The sequence below is a fragment of the Akanthomyces muscarius genome, chromosome 1 (genome assembly GCF_028009165.1).
Source record: "Akanthomyces muscarius strain Ve6 chromosome 1, whole genome shotgun sequence".
Classification (NCBI taxonomy): Eukaryota; Fungi; Ascomycota; class Sordariomycetes; order Hypocreales; family Cordycipitaceae; genus Akanthomyces; species Akanthomyces muscarius.
This window is the reverse complement of record NC_079241.1, coordinates 3,916,889-3,941,610: the sequence shown is the minus strand read 5'-3', so window position 1 is coordinate 3,941,610 and position 24,722 is coordinate 3,916,889. Positions and strand designations below refer to the sequence as shown.

General features: G+C 55.3%; 9 protein-coding genes across 9 annotated transcripts; 6 read left to right on the top strand and 3 right to left on the bottom strand.

Annotated features, from left to right (window-relative positions):
• Positions 1–258: 258 nt before the first annotated feature.
• On the top strand, positions 259–2,398 carry LMH87_006324 (uncharacterized protein; the record flags this gene model as incomplete). Its single annotated transcript, XM_056204196.1, has 3 exons — positions 259–459; positions 518–1,989; positions 2,044–2,398. The coding sequence occupies 3 exons, from the start codon at positions 259–261 to the stop codon at positions 2,396–2,398; spliced, it is 2,028 nt and encodes a 675-aa protein (XP_056059576.1).
• Positions 2,399–3,371: 973 nt separating this feature from the next.
• Positions 3,372–4,761, top strand: LMH87_006323 (uncharacterized protein; the record flags this gene model as incomplete). Its single annotated transcript, XM_056204195.1, has 6 exons — positions 3,372–3,527; positions 3,710–3,751; positions 3,814–3,919; positions 3,983–4,589; positions 4,640–4,689; positions 4,739–4,761. 6 exons carry the CDS (start codon positions 3,372–3,374, stop codon positions 4,759–4,761), a joined length of 984 nt encoding a protein of 327 aa, XP_056059575.1.
• A 588-nt stretch (positions 4,762–5,349) lies between these two features.
• On the bottom strand, positions 5,350–6,505 carry LMH87_006322 (uncharacterized protein; the record flags this gene model as incomplete). Its single annotated transcript, XM_056204194.1, has 2 exons — positions 5,350–6,360; positions 6,437–6,505. The coding sequence occupies 2 exons, from the start codon at positions 6,503–6,505 to the stop codon at positions 5,350–5,352; spliced, it is 1,080 nt and encodes a 359-aa protein (XP_056059574.1).
• A 2,970-nt stretch (positions 6,506–9,475) lies between these two features.
• LMH87_006321 (uncharacterized protein) lies at positions 9,476–10,041 on the bottom strand (the record flags this gene model as incomplete). Its single annotated transcript, XM_056204192.1, has 3 exons — positions 9,476–9,515; positions 9,591–9,690; positions 9,918–10,041. 3 exons carry the CDS (start codon positions 10,039–10,041, stop codon positions 9,476–9,478), a joined length of 264 nt encoding a protein of 87 aa, XP_056059573.1.
• A 1,589-nt stretch (positions 10,042–11,630) lies between these two features.
• LMH87_006320 (uncharacterized protein) lies at positions 11,631–13,533 on the top strand (the record flags this gene model as incomplete). Its single annotated transcript, XM_056204191.1, has 3 exons — positions 11,631–11,845; positions 11,895–11,978; positions 12,027–13,533. The coding sequence occupies 3 exons, from the start codon at positions 11,631–11,633 to the stop codon at positions 13,531–13,533; spliced, it is 1,806 nt and encodes a 601-aa protein (XP_056059572.1).
• Positions 13,534–14,455: 922 nt separating this feature from the next.
• LMH87_006319 (uncharacterized protein) lies at positions 14,456–17,068 on the top strand (the record flags this gene model as incomplete). Its single annotated transcript, XM_056204190.1, has 4 exons — positions 14,456–14,983; positions 15,987–16,089; positions 16,192–16,943; positions 17,045–17,068. 4 exons carry the CDS (start codon positions 14,456–14,458, stop codon positions 17,066–17,068), a joined length of 1,407 nt encoding a protein of 468 aa, XP_056059571.1.
• Positions 17,069–17,073: 5 nt separating this feature from the next.
• LMH87_006318 (uncharacterized protein) lies at positions 17,074–18,051 on the bottom strand (the record flags this gene model as incomplete). Its single annotated transcript, XM_056204189.1, has 4 exons — positions 17,074–17,217; positions 17,288–17,570; positions 17,626–17,705; positions 17,764–18,051. The coding sequence occupies 4 exons, from the start codon at positions 18,049–18,051 to the stop codon at positions 17,074–17,076; spliced, it is 795 nt and encodes a 264-aa protein (XP_056059570.1).
• Positions 18,052–20,007: 1,956 nt separating this feature from the next.
• On the top strand, positions 20,008–21,731 carry LMH87_006317 (uncharacterized protein; the record flags this gene model as incomplete). The annotated part of the gene is made up of 3 exons (XM_056204188.1): positions 20,008–20,201; positions 20,248–20,265; positions 20,318–21,731. The coding sequence occupies 3 exons, from the start codon at positions 20,008–20,010 to the stop codon at positions 21,729–21,731; spliced, it is 1,626 nt and encodes a 541-aa protein (XP_056059569.1).
• Positions 21,732–22,651: 920 nt separating this feature from the next.
• On the top strand, positions 22,652–23,995 carry LMH87_006316 (uncharacterized protein; the record flags this gene model as incomplete). Its single annotated transcript, XM_056204187.1, has 3 exons — positions 22,652–22,922; positions 22,980–23,283; positions 23,380–23,995. The coding sequence occupies 3 exons, from the start codon at positions 22,652–22,654 to the stop codon at positions 23,993–23,995; spliced, it is 1,191 nt and encodes a 396-aa protein (XP_056059568.1).
• Positions 23,996–24,722: the final 727 nt, after the last annotated feature.

Sequence of the window (24,722 nt, the reverse complement as noted above, 5' to 3'; positions counted from 1 at the left end):
GGTCTTCCCAGCTCTGCCAGCCATTTGGGGGGGACTCTGACTCCAGACTCTAGGTAGACTCCAGACTCCAGTGGATCACCCGCCGTAGCACTGCCTGCTAACGTGGAACACTGTTGTCACGCCCAGCAGCTCACCCCCCCAAAGCTCCGTCACAACCAGCTTCGCGCAGTTGGCTTCACGACAAACACACTGCCCTGCGCGGCCTTTTCACTCTTATCTTGCTTTGTCGCGCGTCTAATCCTCGTCGCCGATTTTATCATGTCGGAGGAGCGCAGCAAAATCTCGCTGCGTAGCGGCAAGCGCAAGGCGAAGCCGACCATCAGCGCGCCGCGACAAATCTCCAGTCCCATCCTCCAAGATGGCTCGGCCACCACGGCCGCTGCTGCAAGCCCGCTCGGCGCGGCCAGCGAACCGCCGCAGCGACCTCGTTTACGGCCGCCTCCAATGGCTGGTGGGAAGGTACTTCTAAGTCTCTATAACGGGCGCAGTCGTTGTCATGGACTAACATGGGTGGCAGACGTCGGACCTCGTCAAACAACGATACTCGACACGATTCAACAACATACCGGTTGACTTGGAGGGCCCAATTCCTTCGATGCCGGCGCTGCCGTCGATGGACAAGTACGAACAGAAAGACCGACGTCCACCCCCTTCAAGAGCCGGTGCTGCACCTGTTATAGACATCAAGGCTCTACGCGACCCCTCCCTCGTGCCGGACCAATATGTGGCAGCCATGCTTGGCGATGCCACCGATGGCCAGATCCGCGAATTTGAAGACTCTCTTAAGAAGCTCAAGATCCGTGCGGGTTCCGACCTTCAGCAGAATCTATTACAAAACCGCACACAATTCATCAAGATCAGCAAGGAGGCAGAGAAGCTGAAGGGCGAGATGCGGACACTGCGTAATCTCATGTCGGAGCTCAAGGCGAACACAACGGCGTTGCGATCCGCGACGGCGAAGAACGACGAGCCCGCTAGCATACCAGGCCAGGCGACGACGCTGAGCAAGCGAGACAAGCGTAGCTCCGTGGCAGACAGAAGCGCGCTTTGGAACTCGCAGATGCAGGCCTTGTATAAGAATGTCGAAGGTTCGCAAAAATTCCTCCCCAACTCGTCCGGACGCCACGTCGTGCAGAATGCCGGGCCATGGGTCGAGCTCGACAATGCCACATACAAGTCTCGCAGAGCCATGCAAATATTCTTGCTCAATGATCATTTGCTCATTGCCTCTCGAAAGAAGCGCAAGATGGATGCGCCCAACGCAGATACACGCGGCCCCATGATGAAGCTCGTTGCCGACCGATGCTGGTCACTGCTCGACATTGAGGTCATTGACATGCCAGGCGCCGGTGACTCGTCGTCTGGTGGCCGCAATAAGCTTGCCGACGCCATCATGGTACGAGGTGGCGGGCAAGAGTCGTTTATATACAGAACCGAAAAGGCAGACGATGATTCCAAGAAGACTTTGTTGCTCAATGTGCGCAAGGCGGTAGAGGAGCTGCGCAAGGGTTTAGAGTACGAGATGGAGGCCAACAACAAGGCCAAGGAGACAATCAACTACTTCGCCTCGCGTGATCCTGGCCTGCTGCAAAAGACGGAGCTTCTCGAGACTCTGTCTGACATTAAGGATATGCTCATCGAGGTCGACGGCAAGCAACAAAACTTGCGCTGGGTAGAGAGCCAGATGGATGAGCTGGACATTGACATTGCGCAGCAGAGCTTTGAGCCTGCCGTGGCTCGCGTGGAGAAACTCAAGAGCCTTTCGAGAGGCCTGAAGAGCAACGCAGTCGCGCAGGACTTTATCAGCTTCAAAGTGGAAGAGCGGTGTAATCGCTTAGGCGACATTGTCATTCGTGAACTCGAGGCTACACATAACGAAAGGATGAAGACGAAGCAGAATATATCCTGGCTCACGAGACTGGGATATCATGACAGAGCAAGGGAAGCTTATTTGGATGCGCGAAGTGAGACGATCCACAAGCGTTCAAGGTCAGTCAAGCAGTGATTTATCAGTCTTGGGCGAGTGCTAACATTCTCCCGTAGGCAATGCATCTTCCAAGGAGATTTGCACTTGTACATTTGGCAGCTGTCGTATGTTTACTTTACCATTATTCACAACACTGTCTTGTGTTTTCAAGCCTGCTTTCCGCCACCCATGATGAGCGCGTGCGTCAAGTGGGCGAAGCAAGAAGTTGAGGCATTCAACGCCATTCTCGCCAGGCAGCTGAGCAGCACAGAACGCGGTGGCCAAGTCTGGACAGAGTGCATGGACAGAGCAAAGGAGCATGCCAAGAAGCTCTCTGCCGTCGGACTGGACTTTCAGGATCTCGTTGGACGAGATGTGGCGCTTTCAGACGCGGCGACATCGCCTACTGGACTTGGGTTGACGTCGAACTGAATAAATGATGCGTAACGGCATGCCCACACAATTGTATTACGATAATGTTGCAAATATTCATGATGAAACTTGGAGACACTATAGCTATAAACTTTGCAGCGGAACCATGAAAACGATGAGCAGTGACACTCGGCTTGCTCTGTTGGGCAGCCAGCGCTAACCAACTCAGTGCATCTGTGCGGGGGAACAATGACGCAAGTTGGGCACTGGCAACGGGAGGAGTGCTGCGGGACAAAGAGCTGGCAACTGATGAAGTGGCAGTTCTGTTGTTTACGATAAGAAACAGGACATTTGAACAAAGCAAATAGCAAACATGCAGACATCCTAATCTTATGACAGAAAGCTCTGCTCTGGAATGCAGCAGTTTGGTCACGAATTTTGTGATGGGTTGGCGTTATCTTAGGTAGGTAGCTGCTGCCAGGCCGTGCCAGTGGTTCATGGCGGTCGTTACAGGCGGGAGGGGGGCAGCTGGGAGGGGGGCAGCTGGGAGGGTGCCCACTGACTAGTGCCCGCCCCAGCTCCAGCTCCAGCTGCTGACTGCTGAAGCGGCGCTTGGAAAGTGGAAATTAAGCGAAGCCGCCCTGTAATCTCATTTGCGGCGAAAAAGCTGCAGCTCTTCCCCCCAAGGCTGCCGGCTCGTCGAGGCTCCCCTAGCATCATCACAAACACGAAACAACATCCCATCCCGCATCGCCGCGCCGCCGACCACGCCGCACCCAACGACTACCGCGCTCGTGACAACAGCGCGCCTTTTGCATTCTAACAGCATAGCAAACACCTGCCGTGCACTAGCGATTTTTTGCTCAACCGCATCATAGCAGCCAGCTTCCCCCCCCTTGGCTACCCCACCGCCACGGACGCAGAGGCGTGACAAGGAGCAAAACTCCCACGTCTACCCCTCGAACACAGCATCCCAGGCTCTCGCCCCTCTTCCCAGCGCTGCGAGGCCACCAGATCCAACCCTACATTCGCCATGGATACCAATATGGAGGACGTCGGACGGACGCCTGCCGACGTCTCGCCTGTTCAGCACGAGCCCGCCACGATTCCCACGCTCGACGGGTGGATTGAGAGCTTGATGACCTGCAAGCAGCTTGCCGAGGCTGATGTCCAGAGACTCTGCGACAAGGTAAGAAGTCTATGCCTCTTGTGACCTGCATCGCGCGACGCCGATGCATTTTTTCCCGCTCGCTCGCGATGCGGGATGCGAGCGTTTGGCGGCTTCGCCGACGATATTAGCGCGCCGAAGCTGCAGCATTTTCTCGCGTGACCGCTCGGACGACAAGAGGCTAACCAATGCTCTACAAACAGGCCCGCGAAGTACTACAAGAAGAATCAAATGTCCAGCCAGTGGTAAGTTGCTAGTTTTGACGCGCGAGATTTCTTCCGTGGCCGCGAGGCTGACAATTGCTCAGAAATGCCCCGTCACCGTCTGTGGCGATATCCACGGCCAGTTTCACGACCTCATGGAGCTTTTCAAGATTGGTGGCCCCAACCCCGACACAAACTACCTGTTTATGGGTATGTCAAGCTGAGGACACTTTTTTTTGACCTGCGGTGACAAATACTGACGGCGGCTCCCAGGTGACTATGTCGACCGAGGCTACTACTCCGTCGAGACGGTGACCCTTCTCGTCGCTCTCAAGATCAGATACCCTCAGCGCATCACCATTCTTCGCGGAAACCACGAGTCGCGCCAAATCACTCAAGTCTACGGATTCTACGACGAGTGCCTGCGCAAGTACGGCAACGCCAACGTTTGGAAATACTTTACCGACCTTTTCGATTATCTACCGCTGACAGCCCTCATTGACAACCAAATCTTCTGTCTTCACGGTGGTCTGTCTCCTAGCATCGACACACTGGATAACATCCGAGCTTTGGACCGCATCCAGGAAGTGCCTCATGAGGGACCCATGTGCGATCTTCTTTGGTCGGACCCCGATGATCGATGCGGATGGGGAATCTCGCCCCGTGGTGCTGGCTACACCTTTGGCCAGGACATTTCGGAGGCCTTCAACCATAACAACGGCTTGACGCTGATTGCACGCGCGCACCAGCTGGTTATGGAGGGATACAACTGGTCGCAAGACCGCAACGTCGTCACAATTTTCTCCGCTCCCAACTACTGCTACCGATGCGGTAACCAGGCAGCTATTATGGAGATTGACGAGCACTTGAAATACACATTGTACGTCTACAAAGCCACGCTTTTCATCGATGGCTACTGACCCTTTACAGCCTACAATTCGACCCATGCCCCAGAGCCGGAGAGCCAATGGTTTCAAGAAGTACGTGCTATCACCACCCTCCTATCTATGCTTTGTTAACCGTATTCAGGAACACCCGACTATTTCCTCTAATCTTGTGGCGCTTGATCAAACACAAAACGACGTTGCACTGGGTCTTTGTACCTTGGTAGAATGAATAGACGTGCTAGAGTTGCCACATTGGGCTCTACTAATGTATGTAATGTGCGGCAGTGCGGCAATTGTCCAGCTCCGCCATTCCATGTGGGATAGGAGTTGTCGAAACTGGAGAATAAGACGGTGGGCAGCTGCTTGAACTGGCATCAAGTGAACGACGACGCGCTGTATAGATTTGCAAAGCAGGAAAAGGGAACAAGTAAAAGAAGAAAAGAAAAGACTACTACACATACTTAAAATTCAAAGCGAGTGACGTTGACAACGATGGGCAGCAGCCGGCATTCGACTAAACGCTGAGTGTCACAGTATACCATGGGAACTGCGAAAAGTTTCAAGTGTTGAAATGTCTATTATGTATTTGGGTATTATCTTTATCAAAGTAGAATCTAGCATGGTTGCCGGCGGTTTCTAAACATTTCTTTCGACCAGCAAAGTCATGACGCATACGCCGCTTGCGAAAATCAATTTGTAACAAGAGCCCACATATGTGGAGCTGCAAGCAGAAGAGAGACACGCATCGCAGTTTTAGACAGTCTGGTGATTGAGCTCGCTTCGCAGCCGCGAATCCCAGTTGGTCTCCTGCTCCCGTTGCTCCGCGGCCGTCAGGGGACGCTCGCTGTCCAGAGGCTCCTCGAGGCCGCCCGCCTTTTCGGGCTCGCCGAGGCCGGCGTAGTGCCCCGGCGCGCTGCTGCCGTCGGGGATGTGGAAGAGGCGGTCGAAGCGCAGCAGGGCGTACGTGAAGACGCAGATGATCTCGATGGTGTAGTTGAAGCAGTAGTAGCTGGGCTTGCTGTGAAACCAGGCGGGGTTGCTCGCCGGGCGCTGGTAGAAGGCGGTGCCGGCGCGGAAGGAGGCGCCGAGGGTGAGGAGCGTCGAGGTGAAGAGGATGAGGGCGAGCTTGAAGCGCAGCGAGCGGGCGCGGCCCTGCGGGTGGCTCTGGCCGAAGGGGTCGCGGGGCTCGCGACCCGGGACGAGGCCGGCGGCGAGGCCGATGGGGATGGGGAGGAAGGCGAGCGCGGCAAGGAAGACGACGCCCGTGAGCTGGACCTCGCGGATGCGCATGCGGGCGGTCGGGTCGAGCGTGTAGAAGCTGTATACGACGGCGACGATGACCATGACGATGGCGGCGGCGATGGAGAAGTAGAGGAAGCGAAACGTCAGGCTCACGGGCCGGCTCCAGCCGAGGCGCGGGTGGTAGGCGCGCAGCACGCGCTGCACGAGGATGAGGTTGACGACGAAGAGCAGCACGACGCCGGCGTTGGTGAGGACGTTGGCGGCGATGGCGATGGAGGCGTCGGCCGGGCGCGTGGCCCAGACGATGCGCATGACGTTGGCGGTGATGCGCGCCATGCTGAAGCCGAAGAGCAGGCCCGAGAGGACAAACTTGTGCCCACGCCGGCGGTTGCGCTGCAGGATGGTCATGTTGACGACGGCCGAGGCGATGAAGATGGCGATGAAGACGGCCGAGATGGGGACGTCGACGCCGACGGTGGGACGGCCGCCGAGACCAGCGCCCATGGGAGGGTAGGGAGGACCCTGGAGAGGGGGCTGTTAGCTTGACTTCCTTTTTTCCTTTTCCTGCGATGCCGTGCCGTGGTGGTGTTTGACGTACTTGTTTCTTCAGTTGGTCCATCATCTGTTGGTACGCGCTGGTGCCCGGGCTTGGTTGCGAGGAAGACATTGCGTATGTTTCGCGCAAGCTCAGCTCGCAATTATCGGCGTGGAGTAGAGAAATACAAATGAAATATAAAATCGTCCCCGAGGGGGGGTTTGTTGTTGATCTTTGTCGACCTCAGCTGCGTGGGCAATGCGTTGCGTGTAAGTCGTCGATTTGCAAACGGACGAGGAGATGCTGCCGGGAGTGTTTGTCAACAATTAGTTGCCGACCGGATTTCTGGAAACGAGTACTGCGAGTACTTTGTTGCTGGGATTAACAATGTTGATCTGAGACAATGGATAGGGACAATAAAAAAAATTCCAATGCTCAACTGGAGAGGCACTGGGGCTAACGTTAGTATATAAATATCGCCAGCTAGCTAGCTTAAGCTCCGTGGTGGTGACGCGCAGACCCGGGAGTGTGGTGGTCGTCCACGGACGGTGGCCCAGCTCGCTTTCTCAGCGCTGGGCGGCCCGCCACCAGTGGGTTAGCGGAGTGACTGTGCAGCCACGAGCGCAGAACTCGAACCAAAAAGTCGGAGCTTGTAAGCTCCGAGGGCCGACCAAAGCAGTGACCGGTATTGTCTCGTTTGGCGCAGCGAAGCGATTACATGCTCCACGGACATTCAGTTTTTTTCCCACCACATTTTTGTAGCGGATGCATCAAAATGGATTATCGGGTAGAGGGGTCGTCACATGATGGACAAGGTGTGAGGATTGTGCATTCCCGAGACTGATGCGCTGCTACCCTCCCTGCCTTTGTGCGTCCTCGGAGAGCTGCAGAGTAAGATCTTGTGCCTGGAATCTTGGCGCTTGAGACTGCCTGTCACACCGAGTCTTCATTTTTTATGGTACAAAATGTTAGATCCAGCTACAATCACAACAACAGCAAACAGCAACAACAGCGACAACTAGTGACTGTGGCTTGAGAACATCAGCGCGAGGTGACGAGAGCTGCTTACTGATAGCGCGCCGGCACTGTTCAATGTCGTCAAGCACGAGCATTCAAACCTCTGACAAATTGCATCGCTTATAGGGCTGTCCATGCGTGATTCCAAGCCCACAGAAAACTCCGCGTGCCTGTAACAAACAAACACTATTACCAAGCTTATCTTGCTCCTTGGTTGGACATCCCACCACCCGCCCCGCGCGCGTCGGCGATCGGGACTTGGGCTGGCGCGAGGTGCGCCAGCAGCCAAAAAAAGACAAAATGCTGAATGAATCGTTGACAGCTGGCTGCGGGTGCCACACATTCATTCTGGCCGAATGGCATATACTATTCCCCGCCTCTCGGGACCGAGTGCATACTGGTATTTGCGGACTTCAGCCTCTTCTCGGGGATAGGAAATGCTTGTAGCCAAAGTCCACCACGTGCAATGTGTATCTGTCTGCTGTTGCTTAATAACGCGGAGCGGCCTTACCATTATGACCCGGTTGGGGGGAGGTTGCGTGATGAGGTGTAAAGCGCATGCACTTCCGGTAGATTATTAGTTTGAGAGATTGCCCTACACCCGTTTGATGTGGACAATGATCGTTGTCGAAAGTGGCATGAAACAGAGGCAATTGGTCAATCTTATTCAACGGGGCGCACCCTTGGGTTGCGCATGCATTGCTGCCTCTGTCTAACATGCGATGATGGGGCTGCATTATAATAGGAGAGAGATTCTCACTTCCCATCATCAATGCTGCACGTGGTACTGTCGAGATGAGAGGAAACGACTGATGCAGCGAAATGACATTCTCGATCTTGTCGTGCGCTGATAGTTGCTGTCTTGGCCTAGGACCGCGTTGCCATAGAGCCGCAAGTGTAGCAGAGAGCAGAGCCAGCCGTCATGCATTCTGAAGAACAAGAAGCGCCTATGAGTGAGTACAAAACCCTTCAGCTTGTAACTTTATGCAACGCGGGTGAAAGCTCAGATGGTCTGCTACATAGTTTTGCAATACATACTCGGAAGGCAAAGGCAGACCCGCTATCAACGCGGTAGATCTGACATTTTTTGTGAGACAGTGATTTGAGTTTGTTGTCACGCGCGAACCCGACATCCGAATGTCGGAAAATATTCTTGCACATTGTTCCTTTTTTTTTTTTGGCAGCGGCTGAGCTTGTCCCATGAGCGGGTTTTGCTTTTTATCATGGTGAATTGGTGCAAGGGTTTGCAAGTGAAAAGGATAGCTGATCGGCTGGTGTGTGGCCATGTGGCATGTGCGCGAACATGTTCTTGTGAAGCCAAAAAAAAAAAAAAAAGCAGGACTAAAAAAACTCAGACCAGGCCGAAGACTTGGTAAGAAAAAGTCAGACAGCGTGAGAGAAGATGCGAGGAGGCCATCGCGGCGGGGAGGCGCACGGGTACGTGATTTCGACGATGCTAGTCTGGTGTCGCAGTGGATGAAACAGAGCCGGTCGCGAGCACAGGACGACGGGACATGCAAGGTACCAAGGCAGGGGATGGAACATTCAAGACAGGACCTGCAGAAGCGGCAATTGCTGGGCCCAGGCCGAGTCCGCTCCCTGCATTGGACATGACAGATTCACCACTGGGCTCGGCACCTCGACAGAGTTCTGCACGCGTAACCGGCGCGCGCGAGCAGATTGCGAATCAATTGGGGACACGATCGAGCAAAGAAACGGAAACGGGGACCCAATCTACACGTGTTGACGTGCGAGAACGATAGCACGAGGAGGAACAGGCTACCCTGGCTCGAGTAAAATTAGATGGCACTGTGAGTGGAAAGTGATAAGCGACATTAGCTAGCGATGCGCGGCGCAATATCTACCGGCGACGTGATGGAGTGTCGGCGGTGAGGACAATTTTTCTGGAAAGAACGGACTGCAAGGGATGTGGTCGACAATTGCAGCTTTTTCCATCTGGATTCAAAGCTGCATGCTCGGTACATCTGGCACCTGATACAGATGCAAGGACAAAGAATAGGTAGAGAGAGACACGAACGGCTGGAAGAGGCACTTGGCTTGGTGACCCCTGTCGCGCTAAGATTATCACCACCATGGGGCCGACGCTCCTGGCCCACTGCCACCACTAATTTAGTTAGTTGCCATGCAGAGGCGGACCTGGCTGGGTGCCTTGTCAATTGCTAAATTTACCAGTACTAACTTGTTAAGAGAAGGTGTTGTTGAGCGCTGTTTACCAGTACTGAGAGGTGGCAGAAACAAAACCGCACCGTGGCTGGGATCCGGCTCCGGCGCAGCAGAGCCTCGGAATAAGGATAGACATTGTCTCGCCAATGGATGCCTTTTGTGTCGGGACGGGCGCATGTCCAGTCAGGCCCGTGCCGGGGTCCACGCGTTGGCTGCTACCAGTAACGGAGTAAGTTGACAGTAGAATTCACTTTCGGGCACCACCAGAACGGCCCGTCACAGTAGCGCCGAACAGAAAGTCCATGAGCCCGTTTGACTTGTTCTCGAGCTTGTTCTAGCGCACCATGTTTTTCGGGGGGGGGGGTAAAGAGTTGGTTCAGGCCTGCATCATACAGTCGGCTTGTGCGCGCATTCGTGCTCTGTAGCTCAGCTCTGGCGGGGTCGTCAAAGGGACGAGTTGGAAGCATCTGGGCCAAGATACGAGGGTTGTTGGGGAGTTTGGGCGCGGCATTGGACAAAAGTAAACAAGACGGAAAGTACTGAGTAGCATCGCAGGCTGGCTCAGCAGAGAACAGTAATCAAATCGCGCGGGGTCCCTTTCAGGTTGTGCCTTGGCTTTGGGCGACTTGCCAGCTACGTGGCTACCTGTCACTACCCAGCGCAGCATCCCAACTCTCTGCAACATCAAGGTCGTCGACTGCAATTAATAATAATAATAATAAATGCCAGATTCTTACACTTGCCTTGCAACGAGAGACCAGCTTGACACCGCCTGTCTCATGTGCCGGCCCCGTCACCGAAAAGACTGCCCCCGTCTAGTACAGGCACTAACTTACCTTAGCTGCAGGTCCCAGGACCAGGCACAACAGCCCAAACGACCAGGATCCTCTCTCTCACCAGCTTTCCGCCATTCTCGCACGGCCGTTTTTCGCCCTCTCGACTTTTCCTTTTCCTCCCTCTTGGTGTTGTTTTTCTCGTTTTCTTTCCTTTCTTTTCCAGTGCCTCCCCATCCCTCTTTTGAAAAAGCGCAATCCCCACGCAAGCGCACGCACGCACGCACGCACGCACCAACCCTGGGGCTCGCATCCGGCGCCGTCTCCTCTCTGTCTGTCTCTCTGTCTCCCCTTTCGCTTCCCGCGCAGACCGAAGAGGAAACCAAATAAGCAAAAGCAGCTGCACCTGCAGGCTTTAGCAAAGACAAACGGATCGCCGCGTATTTTTGCCCGACGCCTTGCTGCTGCTGCTACTGCGCGCGCGCGCTCTCAGCCTGCTGCCCCTACCTTGGGTTTCGTGACATCGTCGCCGCATTACCCGTGCACCACGTTGCTTTTTTCCAGCACTGGTGTCCTGGTGATACATGCGTTCGAACGCCCCTGAGATCAAGTCAGATTCGCTACTGCGGGCATTCTCTCTTCGAATTGACCTTTATTATATACAAAGTCGCCCGCTGCTCCCACCGTCCCCTCCAACCAGGCTTGGCACTGGAGCCGCCCCCTATTAGCCAGCAGTGTGTGTGTGTTCGCCGAGCAACCATCAAAAAAAGACCTCGACCGACCAAACGTCAGGAGCCTTCGCGACGCGACACGACGACGAATTTCAACTAGACATCAATCGCGCTCGAATTGAAAGCGCGGTCTAGTCGCGGGAGAAGAGAAAGTGCCGTTGCTTGCGTCTTTTCTCGCCCGTTGCATCTTCACTCGTTTTGTCGACACCCCGACCACCCTCTTTAGTGCAAACGACCACGATCTTTACTGCAGTTGCCTACGCGAATAATTCTACCACGCCTAATTCACCACCCATGCCGATCTGTCCATTCAAGACTTTCATCACTGCGTGTTCTACGGTTAGATTCGGGTAACGACACCAGAAAGCGCCTAGAGACAATATCCCGTCCTCAGTTTGCGCAGCACCCGAGCAAACAGGTCCTCCGCGCAGACCGTGTCCTCGACCCATCTCCGGATATAATACCCCCCATCGCCTTTTTAGATTCGTTTCGAAAATCATCCATCATATAACCTCGGCTTGAACCGCAGATCCTCTCTGCCTCTTCGCAACCATGGCTCGCGGCAATGCTGCGCCATCCAAAACGGGCAATAGACGGAGACACCGAGGAATGCGGCAATCGGTCATGAGTCTAGCCTTACTGTCCGCCATGCCCTCGCTCTCAACGGCACAACAAGGGGGACAATGCGTTGCTCTCAAGGGTTCCAAACTTTGCCCTGCCTTTGATGCTGCTTCCGTGTCTACAGATAAATCTGTGCTCGGCACCTAGTAGGTGCCCTATTTTCAAGCGCGTATTTCTCCTACTAACCTGCCACAGCCCGTTCCTACAATACGTATCCGATGTCGACTCCTTTGACAAGCAATTAAACAGCTACATTCAGACAGATTATGTCCAATCTCGGTATGTCGCATTAGCTGGCCACAGTCGGGGTAACACTAACAGTATTAGATTTGAGGGCCGATTTGGATGTGGTGGCGTCGACCTTCGCAATTCAAGTAACATGTACGCCCGATGGACTACCACTGTTGTCTGCAGCTCCCTGGTCCAAATGTCTGTCGCCCCCTGCAGTCTGTCAACCAGTGTCTCGAAGCCACTGTGCGCCGATTCTTGCGCCGAATTTGCCCAGAGTGAAGCCGCCATCACATCGAACAGCAATCTCTGCAGCAGCCCGAGACGAGATCTTGATGACTTGATTCGAGCCGACTACACCGTTTGTGGCTTGCCCGTCAAATCTCTGGCCGGCGACTGCATCCCGGCTTCTCAGAACGAAGCCGAAAACTGCGGTTTTGGATCCAGCACACTCGGGCTCTGCGGCTACTGCGGCGCCGGAGGCACCAACTCGACCGACACCTGCTGCTATAACTCCAAGGCTGAATCACGCTGCGAAGGTGTCAGACTCCCGTCCATCACAGCTTCCCTCCCTCTCACCTCTTCGACTCCAACATCTACGAGTTCCAGCCCGACTTCGACTTCCACCAGCGACCCCAACGGTGGCGGCGCATCTCAACACAACCGCCTCAGTGGAGGCGCCATTGCAGGCATCGTGATTGGATCTCTTGTCGGTGTCGCTTTATTGGCACTGCTTCTTTTCTTCTGCCTGCGCCTGTTCCGTCGACGCAGAGCTGACAGCAGCCAAGCGGGCAGCATATTCAACCAACCTTCTCCGGCGAGAAAAATCACTCCTGCCATGGCCCAACAAAGTCAAGGCGCGCCTCAAGGATATGAAGTTCTTCCAGGTGGCCGTATCGCGCGCATGTCGGCCCTGGAAGGCCACTCCGGTGGCTCTCCATCCCAGCACAACAAAAGTCTTTCAACAACTGGAGCTGCGCGTCGGCCCGACAGTAGAAAGGCCACGGATCAGTCCTCATCAGACGAATTTGTCGACAGCCCCGAATTCGAACACCGCGACACTGGATTGCGACCGCCACCCATGACTGCTAGGAGACATGGGTCGCTCTCTAGTGGCTCTGTCCTGGGCAGCGACGGCCAGATGTCGCCCCTTAGCGCAGGGTACTCCTCGCCGCAGGGTTTTGGCAGCCAGCAGTCTGAGCAATTACCCTTCTTCAAGGACTACTACTCGCAAGACGACATTCATCCTGGCAACAAGGTGGCCGTCTTGTGGGCCTACTCACCCCGCGCCGGCGACGAATTTGCACTAGAGAGGGGTGACATGATCAAGGTCGTTGGCATCTGGGACGATGGCTGGGCCACTGGTCACATGCAAGAACAGCGTGCCGAGGAATGGGAAGCTGCACGAGCTGCGCAGAGAGACAGCGGCGTCTCCAATCCCTCGATACGTGATGACAGCCAGAGTCCACCTGCACCGTCAACATCCGAGTTAAAGGCCTTTCCTCTTGTCTGTGTCTGCCTACCACAACATTGGCGCAAGACGATTGAGGGAGACGGCTCGACAGATTCGGGCTCCGTTGGATCTCCTGCTGGCCAGGTGCGGTAACTTATTACGACATTTTGCTGGCTATCCTTACAACAGTCTTGCATACGAAAGCGCATTGTTGGGTACACTTTTGCAAACTGCGATAATACTGTTCTCTACCTTCGCGCTTTGAACTCTTCTTCTTCACGACCTTTCCCGTTTAACGACAGAATCGATAGTCTCCGTTCTCGGCATATTATGCTCAGACTCATTGCAACAAAGCTGCTCGAAGCATAGCCTGTTCAGCATCCGCACAGATGAGACACGATGTGCAAAGTTTCCATTACTCATTGGGCCTTTTTTCCTTCGGTTCGATTCCCTCATTGTTTATACCCATTGCTCGGCGCTCGCAGTTGGTTTTCTGGTTTTCTGGTAATATTGTTTTCCGCTATACACACACACTCTCTCTATCCGGACCTTTGTGCCATAATTGCAAGGCACGACGGCCGCTTGCTCAACACAAGCAAAACGGAGCGTACATAATGTCCACGGCCTGGACTTGATAACATTTGGAAGGACTTGGTGATACACATGCTCTTTTCCTTTTGGTTTTCCTGTCACATGTAAATAGAGATACAGAAAAAGGCTGTACGTCTCACTTTTCTTTCTTGTTGATCAAAGTTGGAAAGTGACATTTCATCTTTATATGCACATAGCAAGGGGTGCGGGTTTAATCCCCCACGAATATTCTTCAACTTCTTTTTTCTTTAAATAGCTTAGATACCAAAAGTAAATATTTCCCACTTGGAAAATACTGTCCTCTCCGTTTCGCAAAGTTTGACCAGATGCCGCACGTATCCTCCAAGGTACAGTTTCGAGCTGCTCAGCCAAACTGTTTGGTCGACCCACCCCGAAACACAGACGGACCACACCAAACTGTCCAACCTGCAAGCTCACATGAAACCAATTGCCCGCGCGACACTCCAGAAGAAACCAGGTCCTCATGCGTCGGATACTGTCCAATGTCTGGCCGAGAGCGGCGGCCGCTAACCACGGCCAGATCCAGCTGCTGTCCGACCTCCACCTCGAAGTCGGCCAGCAGTACGCCTCGTACGCCGCGTTCCCTCAAACGGCGCCGTACCTGCTCCTCGCCGGCGACGTCGGCCGGCTCACCGACTACCAGCCATATGCCGCCTTTCTCGCCGCCCAAGCCGCGCGCTACGACAGAGTCTTTCTGGTTCTGGGGAACCACGAGTTCTGGGGCCTGCGCTACGAGGCCGCCATCGACACGGCGCGGCGGCTGTGCGCCGAGCCAGCGCTGCGCGGGCGCGTGGAGCTCATGCACCGCAGGCGATGGGACTGTCCGCGGACGAGGCTGAGCGTCCTGGGCTGCACGCTGTGGTCGCGGATACCACGGGAGGCGTTTGCGGCGGTGAGGGACAAGGTCAGGGACTTTCGGCGCATCGAGGGCTGGACACCCGAGGAGCATGTCAGGCACCACGAGGAGGACGTCGCGTGGCTCAGGGACGAGGTGAGGAGGGGGGCGAGGGAGGGGCGACAGCGACGGCGGCAGCTGCTGGTGGCGACTCACCACGCGCCGAGCTTGGAGGGGACGTCGAGGCCCAAGGATGCGGGCAATCCGTGGTCCGTGGCGTTTGCCAGCGATGTGCTGGATCGAGGAGGGGACGACGGGTGGGAGGGGGAGGACGGGGTGCAGGTGTGGGCGTATGGGCATACGCATCACTGCACGGACTTAAGGAAGAGGGGCGTAAGGGTCGTGGCCAACCAGCGCGGCTATGTGTTGCCAGGAACGGAAATGGCGAGGAGGGAGGTTGAGGCGTGGGAGGGGAAGACGAGGCCGGAACGGGGGGCTTTCGATCCTCGATTTACGATAACATTGGGGTAGACGGGCAAGACAGCATACAATTCTATAATAATACTACTTCTTTGAAGCACATTCATGAAGGAAGGCATAGTGAAGGAGAACTTGATTGAATGTGTATTGAGCACTTACATGCCGAGAGCATGGCCACATCTCCCAGATGCACTTGAGATATGAGTGAGTACTTTGGGTCATGAAAAGGGATAAACAATGAAATAATGTTAAATTTTAGATACTCGTGATTGACACATTAACAACAAGTAACGTTTTCCGTCAAAAGCATACGGGCATTGATAAGACCTAGATAAGTCGAGAATTACGTGATGCTGCGTTAGTTTGGCCTTTGCTTCAACTGTCTTTCTCTCCTATGGTTCTCACTAGTCTGTTCAATATTTGTGTGGCTCAGATTCCTGACCAGCAAGATTACTATTATGTGAGTGGAAAGATTTCGCAGTTGGCCCAGCGCGGACATTGCTGCTCCTGGATCTAACTTGGCCATCACTTCCCTGGTGAGCCGTTGGTGGAGTGAATGCCCCTCACCACTCGCGGGGTGGTGGGGTTGCGCTCACTCAACTTCAAGATTTCACCCAACCGGGCCACCCTCATCGAAGCGATTCAAAACCGTCCCTCACCCCCGACATTACCGAGACAGAACTCGGAAACTCAAGAAAAGATGTCGGATGAAAGCCTCGACCTCAAGGCTGCCTCGGAGGCCGCCGTGGCCAAGTTTCAGCTTGAGCGAGTCCTCAACCAAGGTACGCTCCCGACTCCATAGCACCAGGATGCGAGTGTGGGCAAATCCGCAGCACACTGCTCTCCCCGCAAGCCTGTTCAAAGTCGCGGCCTGACGTCTCTAGACCAAGCCGGCCGCCGCACATCCCTGGTCGGCACGGTCGACGGGAAGCCCGCGCTGCTCATCCTCGAGCGCGCCACGTTCCCGACGACAGAGGGCTACCTCGGCCGGCTGCCGGGCTCGCTCGCGCGGCTGCAGAACCTGGGCGCCAACGACGTCTACAGCTGGCACATGGCGCGTGCGGGCGCGGACGCCGCGGGCGAGACGGCGGCCGACTTCTACCCCGACCTCAAGATCAACCTCATCTACCCGTGCACGGAGTCGCATGTCAAAAAGTACAGCAAGCAGGGGGTGCGCTTCGTGACGGAGACGCCCGCGCTGTACCGGGACAAGATCCGGCCGTACATGCAGAGCAAGCGCGACCAGGGGCGGCTGAACTGGGTCTTCAACATCATCGAGGGCCACAAAGAGGTCGAGGACATCATCTACAGGACGCCGCTGGGTGCGGCGGGCGACGAGGGGTTCTTGCTGCTGCCGGACTTGAACTGGGATCGCTCGACGCTCGACGCGCTGCACCTGCTGGGGCTGGTCGAGCGACGGGACCTGTGGTCACTGCGGGACCTGAAGAAGAAGCACATTCCGTGGCTGCAGCACATGAAGGCCAAGTTGACCGACGCGACGGTGGCGACGTATCCTTCTATTGAGGCGGACCAGCTGAAACTATATGTGCACTACCAGCCTACATACTATCATTTCCACATTCACATTGTGCACGTGGCGCTCGAGGCGGGCGCGACGCAGGCGACGGGCAAGGCGGTGGGCCTGGACAGCATCATCGAGACGCTGCAGGTCATGGCGGGCGACGACGAGGCGGGCATGGACGCCGTGGCCATGACGTACACGCTGGGCGAGGCCAGCGAGCTGTGGACCCAGGTCTATGAGCCGCTCAAGACTGCCAGGCCAGCTTCTCAACCGCCAGGACAAGGTCGTTAACCGAGGAGCCGTGGGGGCAGTACTCCCACCCGCCGTTGTTGCGGATGCAGTATATTTCGCTGTTGAGACGGATGGTGGTGCTGATGGTGACGTTGAGCTGTGAACGTCTTGTTAGAGAGCTGAGATCAAAAGATTTAGAAGTAACAAAAGGGAAGAGGGGTACGAACATTGCCGCTATGTTGCACGCTGCTGCGCAAGAGATCGATGCCGTGGCCGCCGTCGTCGCGCGTGGCGCACTCGTTGAGCTTCTTGATGTCCATGGCGTGCTCCAGGGCGCAGTCCTCGATTAGGGACCGCTCGGGAATCTGTTGGTAGTCCTTGGTCAGGCACATGACGAAGCCGAGGCTGATCTTGGGATCGGGATAGAGCTCGCGCGCGCAGAGTTCGATTATGTTGCCCATGCACTCGTCGGGGCCGTGCTTGCACTTGACGCCGTCGTCTCCGTCGAGGCTAGCGGCCGTTAGATGTTGAATGGATGACACAAAGAGGAACAGGCAATACATACGCGCCAATATATGAGAGTTTAAAGTCAACCTTGTCGTAGACCTGCTGCATGGCAGGAAGTATAAGCTGTCGCAGAGCATCCTGTTGTAAAGATAGTTAGATGACGGCGTGCTTGTGGTGGCGTGTGCTGTATACGCACTCTTGCGTCGGGGCATTTGCTCATGATGTGCGCCTCCAGAGGCACCTTGTGCTTGCTGCCGCCGGCGACGGCCTTGGCGGCAGACGCCTTGGCCTCGTGGGACAGCTTGTCGAGGCGGCCGCGGACGTCGACGCTGTACGTGGACAGGAGGCTGTAGCCGATAAGGAGCAGGGCGAGGATTGGCAGCCAGAGGCGGGTGGTGCGTCGTCGGCGGACAGGAGCGGTCATTTCGGCGGCGGAGGCGCCGCGAGGACGATGGTGCAGCGGCAGACGTCGCTTCTCATCCATGACGAGAAGAAAAAAATCTGGGGGCTCGAAGCTGCGACAGGCGAGCGCGCTGTGATCAGATGAAAGGGCGCTTTCGTGGAGGGTAAAATAGAGGACAGAGGGCGGAGGGCAGCTTGTCGATGTTTCGGGTGGACGTCGCAATGGCGTAATGGGCAGCTGGGCCTGCGAGACAGCAGTGTGGCTGCTCGAGACAAGCAGCGCCGCTGTGGCTGGTACAGGTAGGGTGGCGACAGCCAAGGCAGCGCAGGCTGTGGTCACTGGCTCGAGTCACGAAGTTGCTCTGGCGGAACGTTTTATTGTCACATTTCTTAAAACAAACTCGAGTGTACGGTGCGTGCAAGCTGTAACGGCCTTTTCTCACCGTACGCGCGAGTTTGCAGTATACGCACATCGGAGCGGTACGGCTGCTCCAGAATGAATGGAGGCCACGACATTGGCAAACGCCACCCAGACGACTCGATCTCACCAGCATTAGACATTGTAATAAACTCGATAGTATCTTTACAGTGGCACAACCACAGCACGGCACGGAGAGGCTGAGACGACTCAATTTAGCTGTTACCTAATCTAATGCCCGTCGGGTGTCTGCTGGAAGAGCAGGTGACGTGCAGCCAGGTTTGCGGCCTGGGATCTTGACCGGAACCGCTGATGAAGAGGACCCATGCAGCATCAGGTGCGCTGTAAATGGCCCAAGTGGCCCTACAGGGAACGGGTTGTAGCGGGGTCGGTCGCTGAGCGTTACCAACTTTTAGCGCTGGAATTTGCGTGGCCCCGCGAACTGGCACCCCCACTGAGCGCCCGCTGAGCGCCCACAATCCCCAAATGATTAGCACAATCACCCTTGCACCCCACGCCATCGAACAGCCCGCCCGGCAACTCAATTAATCTATCACCGACGCACACACGCTGTCGATATTAATAATGGCTGCTTTTGAGCGAATCAGAAACCGCATGCCCAGAATAGGATCATGAAACCAGACGCCTCGCCATTCTGCACGTGTAACTGATTGTTGCATCGCCGCCCTGCTGCTTTGCCCCCGCTTCGCAAGCAAGCAGGCGAGCAAGCTGGCAAGGAACCAACCGTTGGGCTGACCTTCTCCGCCTTCCAATGCACGCCATCTGATCTGCCTCGTCTTCGCCCGGCTGCGCTGCTGAAAGAGGCTTGCCTTGCTCTTGGCATCTAATAAACCTTGGTGACAGCCGGGCGCACCAAGCAGCCGCGTCGCCAGTAACGCCCAAAGCCGAACCACCACACACCACCCGGCGGATCTCGTCCCTCCAAGAAACGTTGCACTCGCAGAGGGGGAGGGGGGGAGGGATGGTGCGAGGCGACAATGATTATGCCACAATAGGCATCTCGGCCAGCCCTCTCGCGAGCGTTTGTCTTTAATACATCCGTCACCTTCTCTATCTAGGTCCCGGTCCGGCTCTCACTCCACCTGCCCAGAGATACGGCTTGCTTATTCTTTGCAGGGTTGCCTGGACGAAACGAACAATACTGCCACCATTTATAAGGGCGGCTCTTGCACATCGCTCCGTCGTCTCAGTTATCATCATATAAGAGAAACGGCCCCTGCTCGGCGGACCACACTTTGGCCCGCGCCAGGCTCGGTAGGTATAGGCTATTCCTTGACACCTCACTATTACCAGTACCTTCCAGCGTGTTGGGCGGCGTTTGGTACTTTATTATGGGGACAAGGTCCATCCATTTGCCATCATCGCAGCTGTTTACCTCCTTGACCCCGTCCCAACCCATGCTTGATCATCTATCTTTGCTTCCAACCTTTGCGATTCCGGCTTTTGAAAATCCAATCTGCGACGCTACTGCTGCTGCATCATCTCGTAACCCAGACGGCCTCTGCCCCCAGCACGTCTCGTCTGTGAACATGAACATTGTCCCCCCACGCCACACGCAACCTTGGACACCTACCTGACTCACCTCTCAAAAAGCCCCTCATGGACGCGACGCAGGGTCAGCTCCTGGAAAAATTCCTGGAGCCTATCCGGATTGACCTCGAGACCTGCCACGCCCTAACCACCGGCTTCTACGACTGCTTCAAGGCGCTGGCGGCGAATCCCTCCGATCAGTTCCTGCCAACGCCGATATCTGATGCCATCCTGCGGCCAATTGCCGACACTGGCTGTGGAAAGTGAGCTGCCCCAATTCTTCTCAAGTTCGCCTCTAACCTGCTGCAGAAATCTCGCCATTGACATGTAAGCCTGTGATACGGATTTGGTCACTGCACTGTTACTAATAGCACCCTAGTGGCGGAACCAACCTCAGAGTTGGCTTCGTGGAGCTTCTTGGAAAGCAGCAAGACGAGACCAAGACGAATGGAACCAACGGGGCCAACGGGGCCAATGGAACCAACGGCACTAATGGCGTCAACGGAATCAACGGGACTGCCCACACAAATGGTATCTCGCATGCACCGTCACCCCGCATCAGACGCCTGTTCGAAAAGTCGTGGCCCATTGACAACCAGCTCAAAGATGACAACGCAGAGGCTCTCTTTCGCTGGATAGGCAAGCACATTGCTGAGGTTGTCGGCGATGCCTACGACGAGCTTGGTCTTTCCAGCAGCGAACCGCTCCCTATGGGTGTGACGTTTAGTTTTCCCTCCCAACAGCACTCCCTGGCCGAAGCGACTGTGACATCTATGGGAAAGGGCTTCACTATTGCCCCCAACACCGACTTGGGTATTAGCCTTGAAAAGGGATATGCCGAATCCAAGCCGACGCATCTGCCTGATATCAAAGTAGCAGCCATCTCAAACGACTCCGTTTCCACTCTCGTCTCCTTCATTTACAACTTTGGCGGGGACGCACACCAGCGTGCTAGCATGGGACTGATTTTAGGAACCGGCTCCAATGCAACGGTGCCACTCAGACTAAGCCTATTGCACCAAAGCAAATGGCCCAAAAATATCAACGTTCTAGATGGCGAGAGCCTGAGAAATGTCAAAATCGCCGTCAATACGGAGTGGAGCGTCAACGGCACAGCGCCTCCAATGCGAAAACTCGGCCTCATTACGCCTTGGGACGACCAACTGTCCGATCAGACCGAGATTCCGGGGTTCCAGCCGCTTGAATACATGTCGGCCGGTAGATATCTCGGCGAGCTCGGGCGCATTATGCTGGCCGATTATATGGTCAACACGTTGCGCATTGACCGAGAGACGCTGCCCTTGGCATTGCGAGTACGCCATGGTCTCTCGACGACATTTTTGAGTCATTATAAACCCCTCGAGCATGGAAAGCTTCTGGCGAGCCTGCGCGTCGAGCTGCCAGAATCCACAGGCAAGAACGGCTTCGTCTGGACGGAGCACCTCGCCGAGGCGCTGTACAGAATTGCCAAAGCCATCGAGGTCCGCGCAGCTGGAATCATCGCTGCCGGTACCTTGGCCCTTTTGACGCTCTCCGAAGAGTTGCCTGCCAATACAACAGAGGCGGCGGCCACGGCAAAAGAGCTCGGCGTTGGATATACAGGCGGCTGCATTGTGCACTTTCAGGACTACCAGGAGGACTGCCAACAATTTATTGACGATCTGATGGAGAAGCGATTCGGTCAAGCCAGTGCTTTCCGAGTGGTGTTGAGTCCGTGCCACGACGGCGGCGTTACGGGTGCCGGCATCCTGGTGTCTGCAGCGTCGGTCAGCACAAAGACTGAAGCGGCGTAAGGTCTGCCAGGGTCATTTCAGTATGTGTAACGCCGGAAGGAGAGTAAACGACGTTTCATACCTTGCATATAGGATAGACAGTATATACGCACTGCATCTCCCTCCTCGTGCGCTCTCAGTGACTTTGGAACTGGATGCCAATACCTATAATGCAATGCTCCCAGAAACAGCACGCACATTTCGCGGTGTTTTCTGAAGATTACTAATGCTATTATATCACCTCTAATCTCATACAGAGATATCTTTCCACGTGATAAAAGGACCAAGTCTAAGCCTTACAGGTTGACACATGGCTGGATGACGGTTGCATTGATCGGGGAGTGTCGGCAACCTCTCCAGGCCAATAAGTGGCAGGGCGACGTTTTTCAAAGTTAGGCTATAAGCGACCGGGGTACATTAGAAACGAGGCTTGAGCCTGGAGTAGGATCGCGAAAATAAGCGTGCACCAATTGTCAAGTTTTAAGAGCTGTCAACAGCCCACCATCTGCTTAGTGAAGCAACGCTCAGTCAGCTGCGCATCGTAGCCGGCCCGAAAGGAAACCGACACGTCAACTAGGACGTCAACAACATTCACCCAATGGCAGATGGGCAATCAGTTTTCTACAGGAGTCTGCAGTAGTGGACAAGTCGAACAGACCAGCCCGTCATACGGAAATTGATTCAGGGGAGGAGTTGGTACCGGCGTTGCTGCTTATGGGGTAAGCCAAGTTGGAAAATGGGATAAACCTCCGTGGCAAGATCAGACGTTTGAGGCTTTGAGGTTTTATGTACTAGTAATACTCCGCAAGCAACGAGTATCGAGGTTCGGCTCTAAGGATTGGAATGTTATATCTACCCGCCAGTCATCCTTTCCCACCTCTTTCTAGGCTCTCTTGTAGTTTGGTGTTGGCAGCTCTTATAATCCACCAACATTGCCCAGCATGAAGGTTCTACCTCCCGCCTTCACCATCTGGAGCTTGGCTCTCCCTTCTACCGGTTCAACACTACGCAGAGACACAGCCCACAGCAGTATTGAAGCAAGGGCCGGCTGGAACTCTCTGGGATGCTACACTGACAATGTCTCGGGACGAGCCTTGCCGTATGGTGCAGCCACACCAGGCGGCGATGCTGCCATGACCAACGAAGTTTGTCAGAACGCTTGCCAATCGGCGGGCTACTCGATTGCCGGCACCGAGTATGCCGGCGAGTGCTGTAAGTTGTGACCGAGTGTTTGACTGATGTGTGGCAGAATTTGCTGACCATTAATAGGGTGTGGTAACACCGTCAGCAGTGGCAACGGTCCTGCGCCAGGTGGCCAGGGCCAGTGCAATATGGCGTGCAAGGGCAATGCGGCCGAGATGTGCGGCGGCCCCAATCGCCTGACCGTGTACCAGTCGTCCTCGGGCGGCACGAACCCTCCCACGTCGGGGACAGGAAAACGAGGGCTCCCGTACAATAACAACAATCCGAGCAAGAACTCTGTGTATGCAAACCTGTTCAAGGGCTACAGCAAAATATCGTGGGCCTATGACTGGGGATATCCTTCCTGGGACTTGGATGCATTCTTTGAGTTGTAAGTCCCATTGCCTATCCACCGCGCCGCCCGCCATTATAACTCTTCTGAGATTCCGGGAAACTTGGAAGATGCATAACTAACATCTACATCCAGTGTGCCCATGCTATGGGGAAAACCGAGCGGCGACGCTCCCGACTGGACCGCGGCCGTGCAGAGGCCCGGCACCAGGCACATTCTCGGCTTCAACGAGCCGGACCTGACGTACTCGGCCTCGTCCAACATGCTCCCCGCCGTCGCGGCCGCCGGCTACGCGACCTACATGCAGCCCTTTCACGACCGCGCGCAGATTGGCATGCCCAACGTGCTGTGGAACAACGACCTCGGCTCCTCTTCCGGCGGAGCTTACAACTCGCGCGTCTGGACGCAGTACTTTCTCGGCAACTGCACGGCGTGCCACTTTGACTTTGCCGCTATTCACTACTACCAGGACTGCGAGCCGGCGGGTCGACCGGAGGGCGACGGTGCGGCATGGTTCATGGGAAACGTGACGGACGCGCACGACACGCTGCGCCTGCCGGTGTGGGTGACTGAGTTTCAGTGCTATGGGACAGAGGCGCAGCAGATTCGGTTTCTGGAGAGGGTGATGCCTTGGATGGATGATCAGAGCTGGGTGACGCGGTATGCGTACTTTGGCACGTTTCCGGACTTTCTGGTCAGCCATGATGGGACTGCGCTGTCGGCGCTGGGAACAGCATACGCAACCACTTAGACACAGCTTGATACTATAATGGCTGCAATATGTTGGATCTGTGTTTTTCGGAATCTACTGCTATTCAGACTGTTTATTGGTGTATAAAAATTGTGCCTTTGTGACTTGTTCCTGACTTTGTGATGCTGCAAATGCACACCTGCTTGTGACAAGACCCTCCGTCAACGGCTGCGGGGTAATTACGGGTGCACTGGGTGAATTACACATTTAGCAATGCAACTTGGGCAGGATGGAGGAAGATGCACTTATCCGAGCAGATCCTTCTTATCGAAGCGTGCTGCCGTAGGTCAAGTCGTCCATCCTGCAACACCAAGTCGGGGGCATCGTCCTGTGACAGCACGCGCTTCCCACCCATAAATATACCATCAATGAGAGCCTTGCTGCCAACAAACCATGGACAGATTGACGAACATCCCAAGGGACCGAAACGTGGCATATGAATGCCCCCAGAGTCGGACAAGCGTTTCTGCAAGGTATGTTTCGAGGAGCCGGTGAACCCCCACCTCACGCGCCGCTTCAGCTTTTCGCAACTGAATTACTAACAAGACTCCCGCAGCACAAGTGAAGAACAAGAAAGATTTTCAGTTGGCGAAATGAGGCGTGTGGAGTTTGCTGCGTCCAGCAATATCGGGGCGCGATGACGAGCTCGAGCGCTAGCGCTCTATCGGCCTTCACCCCGGCGAGCCGTGAAGGAACCCTGGAGTACATATACAGCGTCCTTGTCTAT